The 21,370-nt window shown below is 48.1% G+C and overlaps 3 protein-coding genes across 5 annotated transcripts in view; 2 read left to right on the top strand and 1 right to left on the bottom strand.

Moving 5' to 3' along the window:
- LOC310666130 (intelectin-like protein) overlaps positions 1-21,370 on the top strand; it is an 814,635-nt gene that overhangs the window by 434,438 nt on the left and 358,827 nt on the right. The window lies entirely within an intron of this gene.
- The window catches only part of VPS45 (vacuolar protein sorting 45 homolog), a 62,427-nt gene that overhangs the window by 39,394 nt on the left and 1,663 nt on the right, over positions 1-21,370 (bottom strand). Inside the window, exons 3-6 of one of the 3 annotated variants that reach the window (XM_083416577.1) lie at positions 20,594-20,779; positions 17,897-17,994; positions 2,242-2,376; positions 1,200-1,260 (exon numbers count right to left, since the gene is read on the bottom strand). In XM_083416577.1, coding sequence (XP_083272703.1) covers positions 1,200-1,260; positions 2,242-2,376; positions 17,897-17,986 — 286 coding nt within the window. In that variant the 5' untranslated portion in view covers positions 17,987-17,994; positions 20,594-20,779. Of the gene's footprint in view, positions 1-1,199; positions 1,261-2,241; positions 2,377-4,512; positions 4,783-17,896; positions 17,995-20,593; positions 20,780-21,370 lie in introns of those variants that run through there. The other 2 variants (XM_083416578.1, XM_083416576.1) reach the window with 2 other exon arrangements.
- OTUD7B (OTU deubiquitinase 7B) overlaps positions 19,358-21,370 on the top strand; it is a 50,217-nt gene continuing 48,204 nt past the window's right edge. The window contains exon 1 of the mRNA XM_083416510.1: positions 19,358-19,467. The gene's annotated coding sequence lies outside the window, so the exon portion shown is untranslated. The remainder of the gene's footprint in view (positions 19,468-21,370) is intronic.

Below are 21,370 nucleotides of genomic sequence, written 5' to 3' on the forward strand. Positions count from 1 at the left end.
GTCCAAGGCAGCTAACACATGCATAAAAAAGAATCACTTGATGAATCATTGTACAGTGGTACCTAGGGTTAAGTACTTAATTTGTTCCGGAGGTCTGTACTTAACCTGAAACTATTCTTAACCTGACATCACCTTGCCAACAAAGGTCTGTATCGCTAAAGCTCTGGTTTTCCCAGTAGTGATGCATGGAGGTGAGAGCTGGACCATAAAGAAGGCTGATCGCCGAAGAATGGATGCTTTTGAATTCTGGTGCTGGAGGAGACTCTTGAGAGTCCCATGGACTGCAAGAAGATCAAAACGATCCATTCTTAAGGAAATCAGCCCTGAGTGCTCACTGGAAGGACAGATCCTGAAGCTGAGGCTCCAAGACTTGGCCACCTCATGAGAAGAGAAGACTCACTGGAAAAGACCCTGATGCTGGGAAAGATGGAGGGCACAAGGAGAAGGGGACGACGGAGGACGAGATGGTTGGACAGTGTTTTCGAAGCTACCAGCTTGAGTTTGACCAAATTGCAGTGGAAGACAGGAGTGCCTGGCGTGCTCTGGTCCAGGGGGTCACGAAGAGTCAGACACAACTAAACTACTAAAAAACAAGAACAAAAACCTTGGGTTAAGTACTTAATTCATTCCGGGGGTCCGTACTTAAGCTCAAACTACTCTTAACCTGAAGCACCACTTTAGCTAATGGGCCCTCCTGCTGCCGCCGCGCCACCGGAGCACGATTTCTGTTCTCATCCTGAAACAAAGTTCTTAACCTGAAGCACTATTTCTGGGTTAGCGGAGTCTGTAACCTGGAGCGTATGTAACCTGAAGCATATTAACCCGAGGTACCGCTGTATTTTAATATTCTGCTGGAAGCTGCCCAGAGTAGCTAGGGAAACTCAGCCAGATGGGCGGGGTACAAATGATAATTATTATGATGATGATGAAAAATGTCAGGGGAGAATTTATTTTTTATTTTTTGCATTTCTAGGACACCTCCTTCTCCAAGCAGCTCAGGGTGATGCTCCCCTACTTCTCATGCAATCGCCACAACAGCCCTGTGAGGCAAGTTGGGCTGAGAGATGGCAGGACCTGGCACAAGAGAACTTCATGGCCGAGTGGGGAGATTTGAACTCGAGTCTCTCCCAGGTCCAGCTCTAACCACTACACCGTGCTGCCAGGAAAACGCAACACACCGAGAGGCTTTCCGTACTTACAAATAAAATAGGTGCTGTATTTCGGACGTCGCAGCTCCTGGATGAGGTAATCCACGTTTTCCTGAAAGGACAACCCATCCAGAATCCACAGTGAGGCGAGAAATCAAGTCCTTAAACCAGTTACAGAAAGCAAAGTATTTCATCTCACTCCTGGTAATTTTCAAGTTCTTTTATATAGCTATATATTTGACTGTCATCACCCGCCCTTAGGGTTTGAAACAGGATGGATAAAAATCAATGGTATATATGTATATATATACATATATGTATATATATATATATATATATATATATGTGTGTGTGTGTGTGTGTATATATATATATATATATATATATATGTGTGTGTGTGTGTGTGTGTATATATATATAGGATTTAAATTGGATTTTTAAATAAAATGCTTTTGGAGGAAAAATCTTTCTAAAGATAGTTTTAAGTTACATTATAGTCCAAAGGCTATTCAACAGGAAATGAGGGTTTAAGTTTTTCATGTATGCTAAAACTCAATCCAAGTTTGTTTGTTTTAATTGTTTAACCACATCAGTTAACAAACATGGACACATATGCTATAACGTTATTGCTTTAGTTAAATAAATTCTTATTAAGGAAGTGATTATTTTTCTTCTTCCAATAAAGTACAGCAGAAAAATATTCCAAATATAAACAGTTCACTTATTAAACCTCACAATAATTTCATAATTATCTGTCAATGTATTTCTAATAGCATAACCAAGTCAGTAATTTCTGATATAACCGTAAAAAACTACTCTGAAAATTTATTATTCAAAAAACGAAACCTTCATCTGGTTGTGAATATTAAGATTATACCTGCAAGAATGAGTCTTTCTGTAAAAAAAAATAAAAGATCTAAATCAAGTCTTACTGACTCGTGGTTTAAACCAAATCCACTCTGGTTTGAAATCAATAAACATGCAAGCTCCAGGGACCTGAAGGCTGATGGGGAGAGGTGAGCCCAAAACATCTGGATGCCTCTCCCAGATGTTCCCCCACCTCTGGCACAGGCTCCCTTTTGCCCTGTCTCACCTTGGTGGGTCTCAAGAAGCAGATGGCCTTCAGGTGCTTCATGTTCTCCCGATTCGCTGAATCGATGCGCTCAAAGAGGTACACCTCTTTCTGCAGGATCTCCGACTGCGTGTACACCATGCTCACGATACTGGTCTGCGAGAAGGGTGGTTAAAAATCAATGATTTATAAAAAATAATAATTAAAAAATCAGATTTTAAAAATTTAAATTGGGTTTTTTTTCCAATTCCTTATGGATTATTTCCCAATACTGAACAGTCTTTACCTGCTGGTCAAAGAACAGCAAGGAGGGAGCCAGTCTGGCTTCTCCAGGGAGGGAGCACCAAAGTTGTTTGGGGAGAGCCACCACCGAGAAGGCCCTCTCCCTTGTCCCCACCAAGTGGGTCTGGGAGGGTGGCGGGATTGAAGGAGCGTCTCCACCCCCATCATTCTGCCCAGATACTGAGGTCCAGCGCTGAGGGTCTTCTGGCGGCTCCCTCACTGCGAGAAGCAAAGTTACAGGGAACCAGGCAGAGGGCCTTCTCGGTAGTGGCACCCGCCCTGTGGAACGCCCTCCCATCAGATGTCAAGGAAATAAACAACTATTTGACTTTTAGAAGACATCTGAAAGCAGCCCTGTTTAGGGAAGCTTTTAATATTTAGTGAATTATTGCATTTTAATATTTTGTTGGAAGCCGCCCAGAGTGGCTGGGGAAATCCAGCCAGATGGGTGGGGTAAAATAATAAATTATTATTATTATTTATTAAGAGGTCTTCCACTGAAGGACTCTGATGTTGCAGGACTCAAACTCCCACCGTGTCAGGCTTGCTGGGAGTTGGAGTCCACACCATCTAGGGGGCCATGGAGACACAAAGGAGGGGGTGCGGTCCATTAGAGCAGGGAGTCTTTGAATCACAAAACTGCAGAGTTACAAGCTACTCCCCTCAAATGCCATCAAGTACAACGCCCTGTATTCAGGAGAAAGAAAGATCCCCCCCAATTGAAATGAGGAAACAGAGCTGGAAATCAGCTTAATAATAATAATAATAATAATAATAATAATAATATATTATTTATACCCCGCCCATCTTCTGGCTGGGCATCCCCACTCTGGGCGGCTTCCAAAAAAAATATTAAAATACTATAATACATCAAACATTAAAAGCTTCCCTAAACAGGGCTGCCTTCAGATGTCTTCTAAAAGTCTGGTAGTTGTTCTTCTCTTTGACATCTGCTGCGAGGATGTTCCACAGGGTGGGCGCCACCACCGAGAAGGCCCTCTGCCTGCTTCCCTGTAACCTCACTTCTCGCAATGAGGGAAGGCCCTCGGAGCTGGACCTCAGTGTCTGGGCAGAACGATGGGGATGGAGACTCTCCTTCAGGTATACAGGGCCGAGGCCGTATACCGTAAGTGGGATGTTGCAAGCCTGCAGACATTTTAGGAAAGCCCCAACCAACAGCTGCAACACAGAATCACCGGAGAATTTTCTACCTCACTGCCTGTCACCCTAAATTCCATCCAGACGATCCTGGGTTCGAATTCCAGTGGCATCTCCTCCCTGAGACTCTGGCCAGCCACTGCCAGCTAGTGTAATAATAATAATAATAATAATAATAATAATAATAATAATTTATTATTTGTACCCCGCCCATCTGGCTGGGTTTCCCCAGCCACTCTGGGCGGCTTCCACAAAGACCAAAAACACACTAAGATGTCACACATTAAAAACTTCCCTGAACAGGGCTGCCTTCAGATGTCTTCTGAATGTCAGGTAGTTGTTTATCTCTTTGACATCTGACAGGAGGGCGCTCCACAGGGCGGGTGCCACCACCAAGAAGGCCCTCTGTCTGGTTCCCTGTAGCTTTGCTTCTCGCAATGAGGGAACTGCCAGAAGGCCCTCGGAGCTGGACCTCAGCGTCCGGACAGAATGATGGGGGTGGAGACGCTCCTTCAGGTATGCTGTAGACATTACTGAGCCCCCATGGGTCAATGATCTCAGTACAAGCCACCTCCACCTGCTCACCTGTTCAAATCAGTCCATTTAGAACCTCCATGAGGACTGGAATCTTTATTTCAGTTTTAGGGGACGGGCTGGATCTGAGTGCCAGAGAGCCCCCGTTTCGCATGCAAAATATCCCCGGCTCCATACCTGAAGGGCTGGGAATTAACCCTGCCCTGAAACCCCTGGAGGGCCGCTGCTGCTGCCAGCCCGTGCTGGCAACACTGGTCTGAATGGAGCAAGGGTACCTGGCGGGTTCCTGCGTTCCTCCCTCCCCCTTTCCGAGCTCACCGTCTCTTTGTCCATCAGAAGCACCTTCATGCCCGTCCCGCTTTCCTCGATCATCTTGGCGATGTACTGTTTGACTGCAAAGACCACGTTCATTTTCCCTCCCGGTGCAAACCGCTTAATTTTTTGCAAAGAAATGCAACTAAACAGGATCCCCCTTTTTTCCCTTCCTTGCACCAAGCCTGGAAGAGCTACCCAATTTCTCTTCCTCTCTCTCTCTTGGCTCTTGCAACCCTGGGAGCTGTAGTTCTCCAGCTGACTCGGTTGCAGCTGCAAGCAGAGGGAGACTACATCTCCCAGAAGCCTCCGCGCCGCCGGCGCCTCCTCCCTGGCTGACATTGCAAGGCTGCGTTTGCAAAGGAGCAAATCTCATTCGGTGATTCCGCAGCGCGCCGACAGGGGGCGCTTTCAGACCGGAGGAGTCGCTGAGCGAGTTTGCTTTTCTTTCTCGGGAGTATTGATGCTTTTGAATCATGGTGCTGGAGGAGACTCTTGAGAGTCCCATGGACTGCAAGAAGATCAAACCTCTCCATTCTGAAGGAAATCAGCCCTGAGTGCTCACTGGAAGGACAGATCCTGAAGCTGAGGCTCCAATACTTTGGCCACCTCATGAGAAGAGAAGACTCCCTGGAAAAGACCCTGATGTTGGGAACGACGGAGGGCGCAAGGAGAAGGGGATGGCAGAGGACGAGATGGTGGGACAGTGTTCTCGAAGCTACCAGCATGAGTTTGGCCAAACTGCGGGAGGCAGTGGAAGACAGGAGGGCCTGGCATGCTCTGGTCCAGGGGGTCACGAAGAGTCGGACACGACTAAACAACTAAACAACAAATGCTATGCTTCCAAGCAAAAAAAAGGGGGGGGGGAGGGAGTATGCTATGCTCAGGGACATGGATGGCGCTGTGGGTTAAACCACAGAGCCTAGGACTTGACAATCAGAAGGTTGGCAGTTTGAATCCCTGCGACGGGGTGAGCTCCCGTTCCTCGGTCCCTGCTCCTGCCAACCTAGCAGTTCAAAAGCACGTCAAAGTGCAAGTAGATAAATAGGTACCACTCCGGTGGGAAGGTAAACGGCATTTCCGTGCGCTGCTCTGGTTCGCCAGAATCGGCTTAGTCATGCTGGCCACATGACCCGGAAGCTGTACGCCGGCTCCCTCGGCCAATATAGCAAGATGAGCTCCGCAACCCCAGAGTCGGCCACGACTGGACCTAATGGTCAGGGGTCCCTTTACCTTTATGCTATGCTCAGCAATGCATCTGAATGCTGCTTGCTGGAAACACCAGGAGAGGAGGCTTGGGTCTTGGGTTCGGATCCTGCCCATGGACTTCCCATGGGGGCATTTGGTTGACCGCTGTGAGGACAGGATGTGGGGACTAGATGAGCCCCCTTTGACCTGACCCTTACCTCCTTATGCACGGAAAATAAGTACTTTTCTTCCCAGGAGGGAAACCCCTTTGAACAGGGAGAGACCAGGGCAGGCTTTAGGTTTGATGAGGCCCCAAGCTACTGAAGGTAATGGGGCCCTTTATATGTCCAGCTGTCCTTTGACAACAACAAATTGTCCTGTTTTTTTGTGCTGAATAAATGCTATATGGTAATTTATGGATCTAATAGGTATCTCAAGACATTTGCACATGTTGCCATGCATCCAGTCCATGCAGAATGTGTTGTTGTTGTTTAGTCGTTTAGTTGAGTCCGACTCCTCGTGACCCCCTGGACCAGAGCACGCCAGGCACTTCTGCCTTCCACTGCCTCCCACAGTTTGGTCAAACTCATGCTGGTAGCTTCGAGAACACTGTCCAACCATCTCGTCCTCTGTCGTCCCCTTCTCCTTGTGCCCTCCATCTTTCCCAACATCAGGGTCTTTTCCAGGGAGTCTTCTCTTCTCCTGAGGTGGCCAAAGTCTTGGAGCCTCAGCTTCAGGATCTGTCCTTCCAGTGAGCACTCAGGGCTGATTTCCTTCAGAATGGAGAGGTCTGATCTTCTTGCAGTCCATGGGACTCTCAAGAGGTACTCATATTAGAACCACTGAAATCAATGGCCACGACGGGCAACTTAGGTCCATTAATTTCAATGGGTATACACCAAGCAGAACTTAGTTCACTGCAAGCTGAACAGTTTCATCCTGGTGTAAAAAGCTCAGCTATAGACAGGCGGAGATTGTGCATTGTTTAAGATCGGGAGGACGGAAAACTTTTAAACCCGTGAGCTAACATTGTCCTTCTAGGCCCCCCTCCCAAAGATGTCTGAAGCTGCAGACAGACGTCCCCATCGGATTAATCGCCACCTTGGGCAGATCCCAAAAATAAGCGAGTGACGTCACCGGGTGCACGACGGGCCGTCTTGCTCCTTCTGTGGCACGGTTTGTGTCTCCTGGGCTCAACCGCACGCCTCATTCTTGTGACCCTCACAGAAATAAACAGCGGCTGAGGACAGGGGTCTCTCTCCCCCCAAAACCCCCTGCTTGGTGGCTGGCAAGTTGCTCGGCTCGAATGCTGCCTTCGAGAAACTGCCTTCTTGCTAGAGTCCTAATCTCCTAACATTTTGGGATTAGGTGCTATTCCTGGCATGGCGGGACTGAATTAAAAGAAAGAATGAAAGACGGCCTGTGAGCAATAAACCCAAGCCACCTTCACTTCCCCACTGCTATTTATAGGTTTGCGTGGTTTCATGGATAAATCCTGCCCTCCTGTACCACTGGAGCAACTCTTGTTTATCTTGCGATGGGCAAACTGCACACAGTAGAGTAGTTCCCTCCTGGGTCCTGCTGGGTTTTTACACAGCCGTTGTTTTGGGTTTTTTTTTGCAAGCTATCACGATGGAACTCACGGCTGCAGGAGGCCCTGAAAAGCTCCTCCGTCCTTCTTCTGGCTCTTTTATGTCACCTCTAAATTTTTCACATTATCTTTGTCTATTTTATATATTGTTCTTCTTCCATCTTTGTCCATACGGTGTCTGTATACAAATAAACCTTTCTGTACATACAAATCTTGTTGTCTGTCTATATTCATTTACAAATACTGTTAATTACCTTGATTGCATTTTACATTTTAATTCATATTTTCATTAATGTCCAATAAAATTTCTTTTTATTTTCCCATTATGAGGTTTATTTCCATTCTACTCATTTCACTATTTCACCTTATCCTATATATGACATGTGGGACGCGAGTGGCGCTGTGGGTTAAACCACAGAGCCTAGGGCTTGCCGATCAAAAGGTCGGCGGTTCGAATCCCTGTGACGGGGTGAGCTCCCGTTGCTCGGTCCCAGCTCCTGCAATCCCCGCGACGGGGTGAGCTCCCGTTGCTCGGTCCCAGCTCCTGCCAACCTAGCAGTTCGAAAGCACGTTAAAGTGCAAATAAATAAATAGGTACCGCTCCGGCGGGAAGGTAAACGGCGTTTCCGTGCTCTGCTCTGGTTCACCAGAAGTGGCTTACTCATGCTGGCTACATGACCCGGAAGCTGTACGCCAGCTCCCTCGGCCAATAAAGCGAGATGAGCACCGCAACCCCAGAGTCGGTTACAACTGGACCTAATGGTAAGGGGTCCCTTTACCTTTATATATGACATAGTTTTTTCCCCATCTGGATAGCTCAGTGGGTTAGAGCATATGCTGGTAACGCCAAGGTTGATGGTTTGATCCCTGTATGGAATGGCTGCGATATATCCCTGAATTTGCAAGGGGCTGTACTAGATGACCCTCAGGGTGCCCCAATTCTGTGATCCTACGAAAATCATGCAGGATAAAGGCTATCGATGGCTCCCTGCCACAATGGCTGTGCTCTGCCTCCAGAGTCAGGCAGCGATGCCCCTGGATCCCAGTTGCTTGGAATTGCAGGAAAAGAGAGGGATCTTGGGTTCGAATCCTGCTTGCGGGTTTCCCACAGGCATCTGGTTGGCCGCTGTGAGAACTGGGTGCTTGACTAGAGGAGCTGATGGCCTGATCCAGCAGGACTCTTCTTTTGTTGTTTAGTCGTGGCCGCCTCTTCGTGACCCCCTGGGCCAGAGCACACCAGGCACTCCTGTCTTCCACTGCCTCCCGCAGTTTGGTCAAACTCATGCTGGTAGCTTCGAGAATACCGTCCAACCATCTCGTCCTCTGTTGTCCCCTTCTCCTTGTGCCCTCCGTCTTTCCCAACATCAGGGTCTCTTCCAGGGAGTCTTCTCTTCTCATCAGGTGGCCAGAGTATTGGAGCCTCAGCTTCAGGATCTGTCCTTCCAGTGAGCACTCAGGGCTGATTTCCTTCAGAATGGAGAGGTTTGATCTTCTTGCAGTCCATGGGACTCTCCAGAGTCTCCTCCAGCACCAGAATTCAAAAGCATCATTTCTTCAGCGTTCAGCCTTCTTTATGGTCCAGCTCTCACTTCCATACATCACTACTGGGGAAACCAGAGCTTTGACTATACGGACCTTTGTCGGCAAGGTGATGTCTCTGCTTTTAAAGATGCTGTCTGGGTTTGTCATTGCTTTTCTCCCAAGAAGCAGGCGTCTTTTAATTTCATGACTGCTGTCTCTTCTTACAAACTTCTAAAAATATCACATTCATTCCCCACAGGTGTGAGAGTTTTAGTACAGTAAATCAGCTCCAAATTGCCGCATGAATCTTGCTCTGCTAGATTCAACCCCAGCATAATGGCAAACGGCTGCTAGGAAAAAGTGTCTCCCTGAGACCATATATTTGAAAACCCTGTCGCTAACAATGCTATAAAGGAAACATTTACAAGGAAACAAGGCAGCAATTAAAACGACGAGCCCTTTCCGGATACGATTAAAGCGTTTTAAATCACACTAGGCTCCCTGGGGGGGGGGGGGGACCCGACAAAATGCAATTATGGACCAGATTAACACACTGCTTATAAGGCAGTGGACACCAGCTTGTTGCACTTTCAGCGATTCATGGGTGCATTGGGCACAGAAGCAAACTTTGGGGTGGGTGGTAAATGTGGTTCCTTTGGGACTTTATGTGTAAAAAGGAAAATGAATTAATCTGAGACATTGGGATTGGAAGATTGGGAAAGCATTGCCTAGCAGAAAGAAGATCAGCTGGGTGTCATTCTAGAGAGAATATTTTGAATAATTTCTTTTACGAAACGGACAGGACAGTCCTTTTTATTTTTTCCACTCCTCTTCTCTTCTCTTCTTTTCCTCCGGTTTCCCTTTCTACAGCATTCTCCGGAAGCTGTATAATGTATAATTGTGCCTTTGTAATAAATAATAATAAATTTTTATTTATACCCCACCCTTCCCGGTTCAAAAACTGGGCTCAGGGCAGCTAACAACAAATTTAAAACACTTAATTATAAAAGCAGCATAAAATACAGTTTAAAAACATGAATAACAATAAAAATCAATTAGATAATCACCAGGGAATGCTTTGTGAGTGGCATTCGGCAATCCCCAAGATTATTCGAGGGAAAGCCATATGCTTTAAATGCGATGTTAAAATGTGCAGTGCGGATGTGACGCATGGATTTACCCATGCAATGGATGCCCTACATGTCGTAAAATTGCATAATAGTGAGCATGGGTTGCCCAAGGGCTGAACAGGTGCTTGGAGGCAATAATGGGCTGGACAAGAGACTCATTGAAGGAGAAGAGGGCTATCGATGGCTACTAACCAACTGGAGGCAGCGACACTTCTGAATATCAGTGGCGGCAAACTGCAGGAGCAGAGAGGGCTTCCGCGCTTGAATCCACACGAATCTGGTTGGCCACTGTGGGAACAGGACGCTGGGCTAGATCAGGGGTCAGCAGACTTTTTCAGCAGGGGGCCAGTCCACTGTCCCTCAGACCTTGTGGGGGCCGAACTATATTTTGAAGAAAAAAAGAACGAATTCCTATGTCCCACAAATAACCCAGAGATGCATTTTAAAGAAAAGGACACATTCTACTCATGTAAAAACATGCTGATTCCCGGACCCTCCGTGGGCTGGATTGGGAAGGCGATTCAGCCGGATCAGGCCCCCGGGCCTTAGTTTGCCTACTCAAGGGCTAGAAGTGGTTCTCAACCTGTGGGTCCCCAGATGTTGTTGGACTACAACTCCCATCATCCCTGAGCTCTGGCCTTGCTAGCTAGGGGTGATGGGAGTTGTAGTTCAACAACATCTGGGGAGCCACAGGTTGAGAAACATAGCTGTCAACTTTCATATTTGAAAATAAGGGATCAGCAGCCTCACCTGTCCCGGGGACAGTCTACAGGATATCTAACAATCCCGGCTAACAGTGGGAAACGGTGCTGGAATAAGGGAATTTCCCGCAAGAAAAGGGAAGGTTGACAGCTATGGTTCAGAAAGGCTGGGCTAAGATGGACTTCCTTTGGTCTGAGCCAGCAACGCCTGATGTTCTTAAGTGTCCGGCTCGGTATAAAGTAGTTTCCGCTCATTCCTGTGGCTCCAACCAGGAGCCTCAGGCTAGGAATTCTGACTTCGGCTGCAAAAATGAAGCACAGAGGCTTCTCTGCAAATCAGCGCCGGTGTGAATATCTCTCCCCTCCCCAAATTCGGTCTTATGAAAGGCCATCGCACTGCTGTCCGATTCCACACGCAGCTGGGACAAGATCAGCACCGGCCCCTACAAAAGGCCTCGCTTCAACCCCTCCTCGAGCATCTTCGCGTATCGGGCGGCCATCTGTTCGCGTGTGTTTATCCCCTTTCACTTATCCTCTTTATCGCACTCCTTCCCTTGTGGTGACTTGTGGCCACCGGCGAACTCACGTGATCTCCCCATCAGTCACTGGCTGTCTCGATTCCGGGCTGGGATCATAATCTCCCTTTGTTGAGCTGACACAGAGCATCAGGGGGCAAAACTGCGGCATCCTCTTGCCGTGAGACAGTAAATATCCCTACAAAGCCACCTGCCTTTGGGCCTGAGGAGGAATTGAGCTCGCCCTCCCTGACGTTACGAAGCTGTTTTCTCCCAGACAGACGCAGATGTACCTTGAGATGCTGCCAAGGGCAGAATCTGGACCTTCTGTACGCAAAGCAAGTGCTCTCCTGCTAGCCCTCGTGGTTCTAAATTCCTCGGGTACAAACACAATGGTCATTTTGCGCAAGAAAATGCAGCAGGTTTTTAAGCATGGAGCAGGGAGACTGGAGTGGGACGCGGGTGGCGTTGTGCGTTAAACCACAGAGCCTAGGACTTGCTGATCAGAAGGTTGGCGGTTCAAATCCCCACGACGGGGTGAGCTCCCGTTGCTCGGTCCCTGCTCCTGCCAACCTAGCAGATCGAAAGCACGTCAAAGTGCAAGTAGATAAATAGGTACCACTCTGGCGGGAAGGTAAACGGCGTTTCTGTGTGCTGCTCTGGTTCGCCAGAAGCGGCTTAAGTCATGCTGGCCACATGACCCGGAAGCTGTAGGCCGGCTCCCTTGGCCAATAAAGCGAGATGAGCGCCGCAACCCCAGAGTCGGTCACGACTGGACCTAATGGTCAGGGGTCTTTAAAAAAAAAAGGGGGGGGGAGACTGGAAGACAGCTACGGCCTCATGCATGACCCCTTTATATGACCTGCTGGGAAGAGTTGCTGATAATAAAAATATAATTTATTATTTATACCCCGCCCATCTGGCTGGGTTTCCTCAGCCACTCTGGGCGGCTTCCAACCAAATATTAAAAACAAAACAGTGTCAGACATTAAAAACCTCCCTAAACAGGGCCGCCTTCAGTTGTCCTTTAAAAGTAAAATAGTTGTTTATCTCTTTGCCTTGACATCTACTGGGAGGGCGTTCCACAGGGCAGGCGCCACCACCGAGAAGGCCCTCTGCCTGGTTCCCTGTAACTTGGCTTCTTGCAGTGAGGGAACCGCCAGAAGGCCCTCGGCGCTGGACCTCAGCGTCCGGGCTGAGTGATGGGGGTGGAGACACTCCTTCAGGTCTACTGGACTGAGGCCATTTAGGGCTTGAAAGGTCAGCACCAACACTTTGAATTGTGCTCAGAAACGTAAAGCATGTGAGGCTCTTACGACTGGCCCCAAATCATCCTGTGAACTTGATGGGTAAACTGCTTTGCGAGCAGAGAAGGTCCCCAAATTCAATCTCCGGCATCTCCAGAAATATTCCCCAATTCTGAAAACCAGGAGAAGCACTGGCAGTCAGTGTAGAAAATGCTGGCTGGGGAAACCGCAATGGCCTGCTTTGGTATAAAGCAGTTTCCTATGTTCCCGCTTAAATATACCCTTTATGCAACACCATGAGGACTGGAATCTTGCTCGTCCTTTTAAGGAAAGGGTTTGGCGCTCAGGGCGGAACATCCCCTGATGGGTCTGGGAATGTCACCTGCCTGCAGGGCCAGATTTAGGTTTGATGAGGCCCTAAGCTACTGAAGGTAATATGTCCAGCTGCCCTTTGTCAACAACAAATTGCTGCTGTTTTTTCTGTTGAATATATGCTATATATGCTTTATGGAGCTATTAGGTACCTCAAGCCATTTGCACATCACAAAATGTGTATTTTATCAAAGTAATTGATATAGAAATGAGCAAACCAGTGATATTTTCGGGAGCAGGCTAGCAGGCGGGGCCCAGGACTTACATCATAGGAGCCTACACAACACAGAACACTGATGCTGTATGTAGATGTTATTTTATTTGTTTTTAATCTTATATTTTGGAAATGTGCATCCAGAGTTTTTTTCTTTAAAATTTTTTTGGGGCCCCCCCAAGAGAGTGGGGCCCTAAGCTAGAGCTTGTTTAGCTTATATGTAAATCCAGCACTGCCTTCCTAAAACCTTGGGAAAGAAGAGGATGGAAGAAACTTCGTTGGCTGGATGGTTGTCATTACACATGGCCGTCACTCACAGAGAGGGGGGACACTGCACTGCAACATTTCGCTAGGTAGCTGAATCTGCCTTTGTCCCAGCCGAGGTGTGTAGCTTTGTCCAAAATGCCTCTCTGACCATTTAAGCATGAAAGGACTTATTACGTTGGTACGAAGGGCTCATCCACCACCCTTGTCAGTGTGTGTGGAATCAGCTGACTGGTCAAGTTATGCTGTATCTGGATGTTTTCAGTTAAAAAATATATGAACAGTTTAAATGCACTTTAGAATACACAAGTGCTTCCCCACAATGGGCAGCCTTACCCCCTTGGGGGTGGAATTACCTAGGTGGGCACTAAGGACCAAGGGGCAGCAAGGGGGTGCTGGAGATGTTGCTGCTGCTGCTGCTGCTGTTATTTTCAGGTAGGTAGCCATGTCGGTCTGACGCAGTCAAAATAAAATAATTTCTTTTTGTCCAGTAGCACTTTAGAGACCAAGCTTTTGTGTGCATGCACACTTCTTCAGATACCTTCAGATATTCTTCAGGTATCTGAAGAAGTGTGCATGCACACTAAAGATCATACCCAGAACAAACTTAGTTGGTCTCTAAGGTATTATTATTATTATTATTATTATTATTATTATTTATTAGATTTATGTACCATCCTTCAAATGATCCAAGGACGGTTCACAAGATGAAATACAAGATAAAAGCACAAATAAATACCGGTAGTTAAAGCAGATTTCATACTCCTGCTAAGTGACTTTGAACCAGACATTGATGTAGGAGTGTGTAGAAACTAGCCTAGTCGTCTTGCTAAATGACCCTCAGACTTTGAAAAAGCTGGTATCACTTGATCAAGTTCATCCGTTTTGCTGAAAACTACTAAGTAGTTTTAATTGGATCTGGAATAAATGTGCAATTAATGGTTACTGTTTGGAATTCTTAGTGCGTCGTGAAAACTGCTTTTCTGAGTTACTGCTTTTTATAGGATAGGATAGGATAGGATAGGATAGGGTGCACTGGGGGTGAGTTTAGGGGACCAAGGGGACGGTGGACAAAAAAGTTTGGGATCCACTGCTTGAGATGCTTTTGCTCAACACTATGAAAAGCGTCTTGTCAGCGTACCTGCTCTCCCCCCTCCAGCCCAAACAGAATGCAAACCACTCTGTTTCCTATTGATTTGTATAAAACAGCAGACCAGCCTTGCAAACAAGACTTCCTCTCACCCCACCCAAATTGCACAAACATTGCAGCAGAGTGGAGAAGTGCCCCCCCCCGCCACGGCATTTAATATTTTGTATAAAAAGCCAAGGAAACAAAACTCAAGCCCGTCTCATCGGGGGACCGGACTCGCGAAGCACAGAGCTCTCTTTCATTGCTGGACTTTTCTGTGTCCCCAGAAATGATAAACAATCCTTTTGTCTGGGACATAAACAACGGCTGGGGGAGAACAAAGCCGGTGATTCACTTTGCGGGTCAGCTGAGGTGCCCATGTGACCGCTCCCACCCTAGCTTCCTGCTCCCACTGAAGTGAGGCTGATGCCGACTGAAGCAGAGAGGTCCCTTCGGAGAGCGAGAGTTCGCTCTGAAGGCTCTCCGGGGGTGGGCTTAGCCTGGGGATCAGGACGGATTGGTCAGTGCCAGGAACGTCCTGGATACGGGGACGCAATGGGCCTTCCCATCACCCCTGGAGAAGTGCAACCAGGACACCTTACATGTCCATGATACATTGATTAATTGCAATTATTTTTAAATGGGGTAGGGCTGTCAGGTTACAGCATCCTGGAGGGGAAGGCTATGCCATGGCTACTAGCTATCATGATTCTGAATACCAGTAGCTGGAGACTGCAGGAAGGGAGAGAGTACTCTTACGCTCAGGTACTTCTTGGGGCGGTTCTTACAGCCAACTGGGCGGCTGCTGTGAGAACAGGATGCGGGACTACCGTATTTTTCACTCCATAGGGCGCACTGGACCATAGGGCGCAACTGGTTTTTAGGGGGGGAAATAAAGGGGGGGAAATATTTCCCCCCCCCCAGCCCCAAAGAGCAAAGAAGCCAAGACAGTGAGTGGGATGGATCCCGCTCGCTACCTTGGCTTCATTTTTAGCCACGGGGCTGGGGCGGAGGAAGCCCAAGCTTCCCCTGACCCCAGCCCCCAGAACAGGCTGCTATCCACAAGCCTTCGGAGCCCGGCGGGAACTCCCGCTACGCTCAGAAGGCTTGCGGATAGCTGCCTGAAGCCTGGAGAGCGAGAGGGGTCGGTGCGCACTGACCCCTCTCGCTCTTCAGGCTTCAGCGAAAGCCTGCATTCACTCCATAGGACGCACACACATTTCCCCTTCATTTTTGGAGGGGAAAAGGTGCGTCCTATAGAGCGAAAAATACGGTATATGGGCCACTGGCCTGATCCAGAAGAGCTTATCTTATGTTCTCCTGGCAGGTCCCCCTCATTTTAAGAAAGGAAAGACACCTCCAGGGATGTAGGCTGGCCCGTGAGCTGACCACCTTGCTCCAAACCAACACAGGACCAGGTGCTCGAAAACAACACGGCCTTTACCTGGCCAAGAAAGTCGACATAGCCTATAAACTTGAAAATGAAAGCTATACCCATGCAGTGAACATACAACTTTAAGACGATCACTTTATAAAACAGATATTGTAAACAGTGGCCAGTGGTTAGGTCTCCCTTCACAATGCAGCTTGGCCAGCTAATGTGTGTAAACACGTTGTTTGGCGGTGATACCAAACACGCTGGATTATTTCCAGACCAATGGTCCACATGCCCTAAAGCGGGATAAAATATACAGCTTACACTGGGCATGTGTCTCTTCCATGACCACATCTCTCCAGACAGGGCTGGGAATGTCTCCTGCCTGAAACTCTGCTACCAGTCAGTGTAGACAGTACTGAACTAGATGGATCCATGCTCTGACTCAATATAAAGCAGTTTCCTAGGGCTTTGTGTTGGAGGAGAGGGAGCCGAGGATCCAAGCATTCTTGTGTTGTCTGTACAGTGGTACCTCAGGTTAAGTACTTAATTCGTTCCGGAGGTCCGTTCTTAACCTGAAACTGTTCTTAACCTGAAGCACCACTTTAGCTAATGGGGCCTCCTGCTGCTGTCACGCTGCCAGAGCACGATTTCTGTTCTCATCCTGAAGCAAAGTTCTTAACCCGAAGCACTATTTTTGGGTTAGCGGAGTCTGTAACCTGAAGCGTAAGTAACCTGAAGCGTATGTAACCCGAGGTACCACTGTATATTTCTTCAAAATAACCCACCGCGTCTTCGGCTGCGGGTCTTTGAACGCCACAAAAACAGAACCCCGAATGTGATGGGCGATTCCGCCACAGATGTCATGGGAGGCTTCAGGCGTGCTGAGAATCCAGAGCATTCCTGGCTTTTATCATCTAATCCCCGCGGCTGGAGGACCAGCCAGCAGAATGGCCTCGTCTGCCCGGGGTGTATTGATTTCTCCCCCTGCTGCTGACTTTCTATAATGGCTCAGAGGAGGCCCTCTGAGGCTAGTCAGGATTTATCACTCTGGCGCTGAGCAGGAAAGGGAGAGATCGCTTGCTCCCAGGGGGAGCGGGCAGGCCTGCCGAAAGCAGCAGCCCCCAAAACACTTCCACCTTCCTCTGTGCTTTCCCTACAACTCCTCAAGACGACCTACTGATTGAGCATTCATTCTGACTTTTTTGCACAAAGCTTACGCAGTGGTTAGACTGTGTCTGGTCTTTGCTGAGTTTTTTTCCTTCCCCTGTTAGGCTTGCAGGATGTTCCCATTAGTCATTCATCCTACACTTTCATTCTGCTCCACTTTCCTAACCCCAGAAAGTCTGGCTTTCTTTTTTTTAAAGTGCATCTGGTGGCAATATGGCAGAAGTGGCCATCCTTAGGCCCAAAAGCTGAATGTGGCCATCCATGTTTCTCTCGGGACTCCTCCCAGCTACCCCACTTTCCCCAGCCCCACTTGCCCGGTTTTTCACCCTCCTTGAGCATTTCTGTCTGGCTGAATTGTTTCACTGAACTCTGATGACACCCCTTTGCTTGCCTGGGTGGGGGGCAGAGAGGGGTGTTCAAGCGTAGAGACTAGCTCACTGCACAAAGGTAAAATTAGCATCCATTGCTCCGCCTACTTTTTGCCTCTGGCTCCACTCACTGCTGGGAATGTGTTACACTAAGGTGATGGAGTGCTTTTATCTGCTTCAATCACACAAACCTACATTTCCAGAGGGACGCGGGTGGCGCTGTGGGTTAAACCACAGAGCCTAGGACTTGCCGATCAGAAGGTCGGCGGTTCGAATCCCCGTGACGGGGTGAGCTCCCGTTGCTCGGTCCCTGCTCCTGCCAACCTAGCAGTTCGAAAACACGTCAAAAGTGCAAGTAGATAAATAGGTACCACTCCGGCGGGAAGGTAAACGGCGTTTCCGTGCACTGCTCTGGTTCGCCAGAAGCGGCTCAGTCATGCTGGCCACATGACCCGGAAGCTGTACGCCGGCTCCCTCGGCCAGTAAAGCGAGATGAGCGCTGCAACCCCAGAGTCGGTCACGACTGGACCTAATGGTCAGGAGTCCCTTTACCTATACCTTACATTTACAGAACATGCTTGAATCCCTCCTGCAAACATCCCGACAGCCTGGAGGCGACCCAAAAACACTTGACCTTTTGCAGCAGCTCGCCAAGCGTTTTTCGGCAAAAGGTTCGCCTCAGCACAAAATGTCATCGCTGGTTCTGTTAGGAGAATCAACATAGGAGATGCAGGACTCGGGAACAGAGAAAGGCGATCATCAGGCTAGCCCATGAGGGCAAATGGAGCACTGTCCCATTGCGAGGAGGGAGCCAGCAATAAATCACACAGTGCAAGTTAGAGTTGCAAAACCACGATCTGCACGGGAATGTAGGGCCTAATGAGCACAGCAACTCATCTCTGGGAAGGCTTGCCTCCTGAAGCAGTTGCTGAGACCGAAGATCCCCACAGCTAAGTCCCCTCCTCTCCAGGGTTTTTTAAAAGCAATCCGAGACTGCACCTGCATGCAGCCAACCTCTCCTCTGCCCTTTTCATGCCTCTTCTGGTTCTGGGAGACAAACAGGGAGGGGAACGTGCGGCAGTAGGAGGGGGAGACACTGCCTGACAGTGAAGGTGGAGCATAGCCATTGTGGCTGGCAGCCACTTTTGCAGTTGGTGTAGCATAGTGTCTAAGAAGAGTAAGCTGGGAACCAGGAAGCTGTTGGTTCAAATCTCACCAAGCAACTCTAGTTTGAGAGCCAGTGGTTAGAGAGTTGGCCCTAGGAGATCAAGGTTCGAATGCCCCCCTCTCAGCCACTAGGTGTGACCTTGAGCCAACCGTTGCCTCTCAACCCAACCTACCTCACAAGGTTGTTGTGGGGATTAAACGAGGATGGGGAGAACCATGCATGTAGGCCACCTTGAGCTCCTTGGAGAAAAAGGTGGGATAGGAATGCAATAAAGAAATAAGATACAGGATTGCTTTTCTGGGTATTTGGGGCACTGACGAAACTACGCAGAGGATAACATGAGCCTTCAAGAGCCCCCAAGTATGAAAGAGCCCCCAGCAAATCTGAGCAAACCCTGCAGGGCTTCAAACCCAGGGGCTGGAGAAGCAATCTCAAATTCCAGCACAGCTGGCTCCAGGCCCCGCGACTTTCCTTTAAGAAGCTTCATCCATCCTCCTTGCCTTTGGAAAAGATAACGCAAACGCCACAAGCTGACCCCTGCGCATAGTCCGCATGCTTTGCCTGTCAACGCTCCTGGCAGCCTACGATCAGGAGAATGCAAAGCACCCGTCCGCCCTTGGACCGTACGGGACGCGCCGTCCCGCTCCTTACAGGGGGCCCAAGTGCCAGAGGGCTGCCCACAGGCCCATTGTTCCCTGGAGCCCGGAGCTTCAGCTGTTGTTGGCAGCGACAAGTATCTGATGATTTCACAGCGGCAGAGGCAAATTCCCTTGGTCAATAAGACTAGCGAGCCTTTCAAGACAGAGCGAGGGGGTAATAAAACCAGAGGCCGCTGCCTCTGCAGCGTTCCATCGCAATCCTGACGATCCATCAAAGGGATTCTCTAGAAAGTGTCTAAGTTTATTCTTTATAGGGAACAGTGAGACGGCAACACAAAACTCCCCAGTCCTGGAAATCTCTCTCTGGAGAGCCACCAAAGTCTGGGCCTGTTCATTTTCTGGAAGTGAAGTAAGTGGGGGGGGGGGGGGGGTTCTATTTCATGATGTTTTGCATTCCTGGGCAAGATTTAAGTTGCACATGTATGTTGATAACCTGCATCTCTTTCCTAGTGAGAGTATTATTTGCATATTGTTTCCTAGCTCCATATATTTGCAAGTCCCTTTTTTATGTCTCTCTATGGCTGTAAGGTACCCAAGTTTTCAGTCATTATCTGGTTTTAAATAAGCCCTGGAATAGGTCAATATGGGCAGCACTGGAGCGTTAAAGTCCTCCTAGACAGTGAGATTTGGCTAGAGGGGGCTCTTTTAAATTTAGTGTTTAACGTATGAATTGAATGTAAAGCTGGGGGAAAGAAAAGCCCCTAGTCATAAAAAGAAGCTTGAAAAATACTTTCTGGAGTGTTGGGTGAGAGGCTTGCTACCAAAAAGCAAGCAAGCTATTGCTAAAAAAATCAAGAAGTCCACACTGACAATTTTTGTCATGTCAACTCAAGGAGATAGTTCCGCACTAAGTACCCTAAAGTCACAGGATATTAAATTTAGCTTTGAGATAGACTCCACCTAACATTCTTGGGCATGATGCTTCCAGGATAAAGGCTGACCCAGACACCAAGAGGTTGTTAGGCTTATTGAAGAAGAAAACCATTTAACAATTTTTTAATTGTTAGTGTTATTTTTAATCTGTTATTTATTGCATAAGCGAACTCAAGCTGGCTCATGTAGCCCTCCTCCCCATTTTATTCTAATAACTTTGTGAGGTATGCTAGGCTGAGAGGCTGTGACTGGCCCAAGGTCACCCAGTCACCTTCATGGGCGAGTGGAGATTTGAACCTGGGTCTCCCAGGTCCTAGTCCAACACTCTAACCACTACACAGCAGTGTAACACCAGCATTAACCAGCTTGCAACCTAGCCCTCTGACGAGAATCAGGGTATCTCAAAAAACTAAATGGAGGTGTCGTCTGCATTGCTGGGTTTGGAATTTGCACCACTGGGTCCAGTCTATATCCTTGCGTTCCATACACTGTTAGCTGTACCGCTATGGAGATAACATGAAAAAGAGATAGTGCATGCATTGCTTTGCCGTCCACAGCAAAATTAGTCTTGCAGTGCTTCAAAGACTAGGGTCCAAGCTTACCTGTGAGTAGGCCTCACCTTGAACTTAAGGCACCACCTCTTTGTCATTTTGGCACCAACTGAAGATCTCCCTTTTCCAGCAAGCCTTTTAAGCAGAGATATTTCCCAGTCTTGCATCTGTACTGGAATTGTTTTAAAAGATGCTTTCGGATGTTTGTATCACCCGTCTGCCTGCTGCCCTGGGTTCCTTTGGAAGAGGGGGATATGTGTTGTTGATGATGATGATGCTGTTACAGCTGATCAAACTGGCATAGGATTGCACTGTAACAAATTTATGATGGTATAAGGCTGCTTTGGTTAATCAGAGGGTTGGCGAAATCCCTCTGCCAGGGATGGGATGGGGAACACTTTGTGGCCCCTCAAGATGTTGCTGGACTCTCAATTTCATTGTCATTCCTGTCCACTGGCTATACTGACTGGATCTGATGGAAGGTGGGAGTTCAGCAGCAGAAATAGTGGCAAGGAAACACAAAATTCAGAGTGAATGGTTATTGGGCTAATTCATGGGTAGGCAAACTAAGGCCTGGGGGCTGGATCTAGCCCAATCACCTTCTAAATCCGGCTTCAGGCGGACCGGGAATCAGCATGTTTTTACATGAGTAGAATGTGTCCTTTTATTTAAAATGCATCTCTGGGTTATTTGTGGGGCCTGCCTGGTGTTTTTACATGAGTAGAATGTGTCCTTTTATTTAAAATGCACCTCTGGGTTATTTGTGGAGCACAGGAATTTGTTAATTCCCCCCCAAAAAAATATAGTCCGGCCCCCCACAAGGTCTGA

The sequence above is a fragment of the Podarcis tiliguerta genome, assembly GCF_965153285.1.
Source record: "Podarcis tiliguerta genome assembly, chromosome: 16".
Classification (NCBI taxonomy): domain Eukaryota; kingdom Metazoa; phylum Chordata; class Lepidosauria; order Squamata; family Lacertidae; genus Podarcis; species Podarcis tiliguerta.